The sequence below is a fragment of the Eurypyga helias genome, unplaced genomic scaffold (assembly GCF_000690775.1).
Source record: "Eurypyga helias isolate BGI_N326 unplaced genomic scaffold, ASM69077v1 scaffold40622, whole genome shotgun sequence".
NCBI classification, from domain to species: Eukaryota; Metazoa; Chordata; class Aves; order Eurypygiformes; family Eurypygidae; genus Eurypyga; species Eurypyga helias.
Genome location: NW_010238642.1, coordinates 16,651 through 20,269, shown reverse-complemented (window position 1 = coordinate 20,269; position 3,619 = coordinate 16,651). Strand labels below are relative to the sequence as shown.

At 41.3% G+C, this 3,619-nt stretch overlaps 1 protein-coding gene across 2 annotated transcripts in view; it reads left to right on the top strand.

Moving 5' to 3' along the window:
* CCNC (cyclin C) overlaps nucleotides 1-3,619 on the top strand; it is a 16,498-nt gene that overhangs the window by 2,052 nt on the left and 10,827 nt on the right. Inside the window, exons 2-4 of one of the 2 annotated variants that reach the window (XM_010147908.1) lie at nucleotides 1,637-1,721; nucleotides 1,966-2,035; nucleotides 3,536-3,587. In XM_010147908.1, coding sequence (XP_010146210.1) covers nucleotides 1,997-2,035; nucleotides 3,536-3,587 — 91 coding nt within the window. In that variant the 5' untranslated portion in view covers nucleotides 1,637-1,721; nucleotides 1,966-1,996. Of the gene's footprint in view, nucleotides 1-1,636; nucleotides 1,722-1,965; nucleotides 2,036-3,535; nucleotides 3,588-3,619 lie in introns of those variants that run through there. The other variant, XM_010147909.1, reaches the window with a different exon arrangement.

Below are 3,619 nucleotides of genomic sequence, written 5' to 3'. Positions count from 1 at the left end.
TCTTTCCCAGCATACACAAGCTTCCATTTCATTAAGTCTCTCTAGGCTCTTGTCAATTTTTTTTCCCTAAACCATACTTGATTTTTCTCTGACAGCAGATGGCCTAACCGTTCCTGAAAATCCCACGGGAGTGAGAAACATATTTGGAGAATTCTGTTTAGCTTAATATTTGAATTTTTCTGATGCCCTACTAGTAGGACAGCTTTCTAGCCCCATGGTCAAATCAAAGGGAAAAATCCTTTTAAAACTCCCCAGATAGGCTGATGTACAGACATTGCATACCGGGTTTAACCTCCTTTCTGGCAGTATTGCTCGTCCTACGGTCACTGGCAAGCTAGCCTCAATTTGGCATTCTTCTCTTTAGGAAAACAGCGATATGACATGGACAAGGACTTAATGTTCCTTTGGATAATCATAGTGGGTGACAAATGAGTTACTTTTTCCTGTGGGGGGTGGAAAAAAAGGTTGCCAGTTATCAGTGTGTTCAGGGTGTTTTTCTCCTTTTCTCCTACATTCAGCCTTTTTCTAGCCAACAGTGTGCTTGACATTTGTGGGTCTTAAAATGCTGTGATGCTTGTTAAAAGTGAAGCTAGGGTGTTCCCTGACTGTTCCCAAGGGATACAGGGTAAGAGCAAAGAGAGAAAAAACACCCCCCTGGACTTTGGTGCATAAACAGAGGCTAAGAATTTAGCGATGACTGATAACAGAATGGCTTGGTTTTCCCATCAGTGGTTGCTGTCTTGATCTTCCTGTACTTATTTAAATCTGTACTTCAGTGTATTTTAAATTATTGTTTTGGACATTTCTGGTGGGGAAGGAGAAAAAGAAGGGTGAGTTTTAACACAGCCGAGCCTTGCTCAGAGTAACGGCTGAGAAGAAGCGTGGGCAAAATTACAAGTAACAACCTTATGTTTGACTGTGTCATTCTCTATATCCAACCCCTGCTCTTAGTCCCAGCTTGATGCATCTGATTTGCTTGGCACCTTTCCTTTGCCTGGGAGGCCAAACAAGAGCTACCTGCACAGATGACACCAGGGTTGTTTCTTGGCCAACTGGCAGAGGACCACCGTGATGGAGCAGCTGACTGCATCCTCTGGTCTCCCACCCCCTCTCCCTAGACTAAATATGTCATTTTTTTAACACCTGCTGCCTCTGCCAAATTCAATGACCATGTTTGTGTTGGCAGCTTTAGTCGTTTGAAAAAAAAAAAAACAAAACCAAACCCAAACCCCACAGCCCATCCGTTTTGCACGGCGCTGAAAAGCCATAGAGATATTTTAAGTGTTTGAAATTGGTTTGCTCTAAAATGGAATATCCAAGGTTCTCCCTTCTGAGATTTGTGTTGTCATCTTCCTCAAGGTCATACTCGCCTTGTGCGCGATGAAGTCGAAAGTTACCTTTTCCTTTTTGGAGGTGTCCACACGCTTCAGGACGCAGCGTTTCCGCTTCACCTGCCAGTCTGTAGGTTTACAGCAGCATGTTGTCTCACCAGGGCAACGTACCCGAACTGGGGGAGAAGGCCGTGCTGCTGCTCCTTAGAATCCCGAGCACTAGTCGTGTTTTGAGGTCCTTTCCTATTTGGTGTCGAATTGTTGTAAAAACTCAACTCAAGCTTTTGTTCATTTTCTTTTTTAAGTTATCCAGGCTTTAGGTGAACACCTTAAATTAAGACAACAAGTTATTGCCACTGCTACAGTCTACTTCAAGAGATTCTATGCCAGGTAGGACTGTTTACTCTGCTGGTACAAGAATGAAGCGTTTGCTAGGCACATTTTGGTAGCCCTTTTAAAACGCAGTTCTGTATTAAAAACAATGCCACTTTTTGTTTTCTGGATGGTGTAAAGCTTTTATGCTAATAAAGTTAACTTAAGCTTTGCTTTTTCAAAAGGAAGTGTGGTGCTCTTAACAGATTAATCGTTCTACCTGTATGAAACAACATATTATAATTTTGTTATAACATTTCAGATATTCCCTAAAAAGTATAGATCCAGTATTAATGGCTCCTACGTGTGTGTTTTTGGCATCCAAAGTAGAGGTATGAAGTATTACAATTTTTTAATGTAAAATGATGTGATGTATGAGATAGAGAAAACGTTTAGGACTTTAAAAATTTTTTTGTCATTCTTCGTGCTTCGGGGGTTGAAACCTTCTCTATTTTTGTATGGATTTCTGTAGCATTTAAGGAAAGGAGACGGAGAAGGCCTTCAAACGTGTCATGTAGTATTTGATCTTTCACAGTTTTGTCTGAATTACTAACCCTGAAGGGCCTTTGAATATTGGAGAGGGTATTTTAAACGGCCGTTTCACCGTGCCCCAGTGCTTACAGATTTACACGCGCTGTAACTTAAACTGTGAGGTTTCTCCTCTCTGGTGCGTTTTCTTTTATTTGGGTTTACTCAAACTTCAAAATAATCTCAATTTTTTTCCTAATCATCCTTTTCCCTTCCATATAGTGAGGGATCCTGAGTTTACCACACTTTCACGACTTGAATTCAAAGCGTGTTGTAGCTCGTACTCTGTCTTGGAGAAATTACCATAAGGAACTGACCCGTTAGGGAGAGCGGTGAGAAGGCTCCGTGCCGCCGGCGGTAGAAGTGCGGCCAAGAGTTCGCGTCAGCTGGGCGCTGCTCTTCCTCCTCCGTAACGCAAGAGGTTTTTCAGCTGTTTGAGAAGTGTCTGTATAACGGGGAAAAAAATCAAATTGGCCAATTTGTGGTATGTCAGCACTAATGAATTTCACAGGAGGAGCTCAAACACCTAGTGGATGGTAGAAGCAGTTCTACTAAACCAGTGTCTATGTGTGACAGTGTTGTCTGCACAAATACTGTGACACCTTTCAGTGTTTGCAAGAGAGGAAGGAAAGGAGAGGCACAGAATATTGGACAGTTTTTTTTATCAGCCTGTTAAGCCTTTAACCAAGTACAGACGTAGAGTGTATGTGTATGGACGTACCTCATGTTTTAGACCACAGACTAGAAATCTGTGCGGCCTTCCTCACGCTAACCTTCAGCAGCTTTAGAGGGCAACTGTAGCAGTAATGATTCTGCTGTGCACTTCTCTGAATACAGAAATAATGTGTACAGAAAATTTGCAGCTTGCTGACTGTCTCGCACAGGAGCTAAAGCATCATGGAAACATAATAAACAAAGGTAGTTAATGACAGGTTTCTAAAGGCAGTTTTCTCTCCAGATGGATTAAGGAAAACCGACATATTTTCTTGAAGCCCTTTTGTCTGTTTTGTATGTAGAGTGTTAGCCAACTGAGCTTTTGTGGCTTTGGTACCTTTCATAAATGTTTACTATTCCTCACAATTCAAACAAAGTAACTTATCAGTGAAAAAACTCTTTACCTAAGAGTTTACCCTGTTCGCCTTAATCAAAAAAAAAAAAAGGGAAAGAAAAAAGGGGTGGGGGAAAAAAATAAATACTGCAGTAAGAAGCCCAGTATAGTAAAAAGCGGTTATTTTAATTTGATAGCAGTGTGAGTGTGCGGTATTTCAGGTGGTTCACCTCATTTACCATTGTTTTTCCTTCAGGAGTTTGGTGTTGTTTCAAATACAAGGTTGATTTCTGCTGCTACTTCTGTATGTAAGTACCAGTGGTTTTCTTTATCCTGCAGT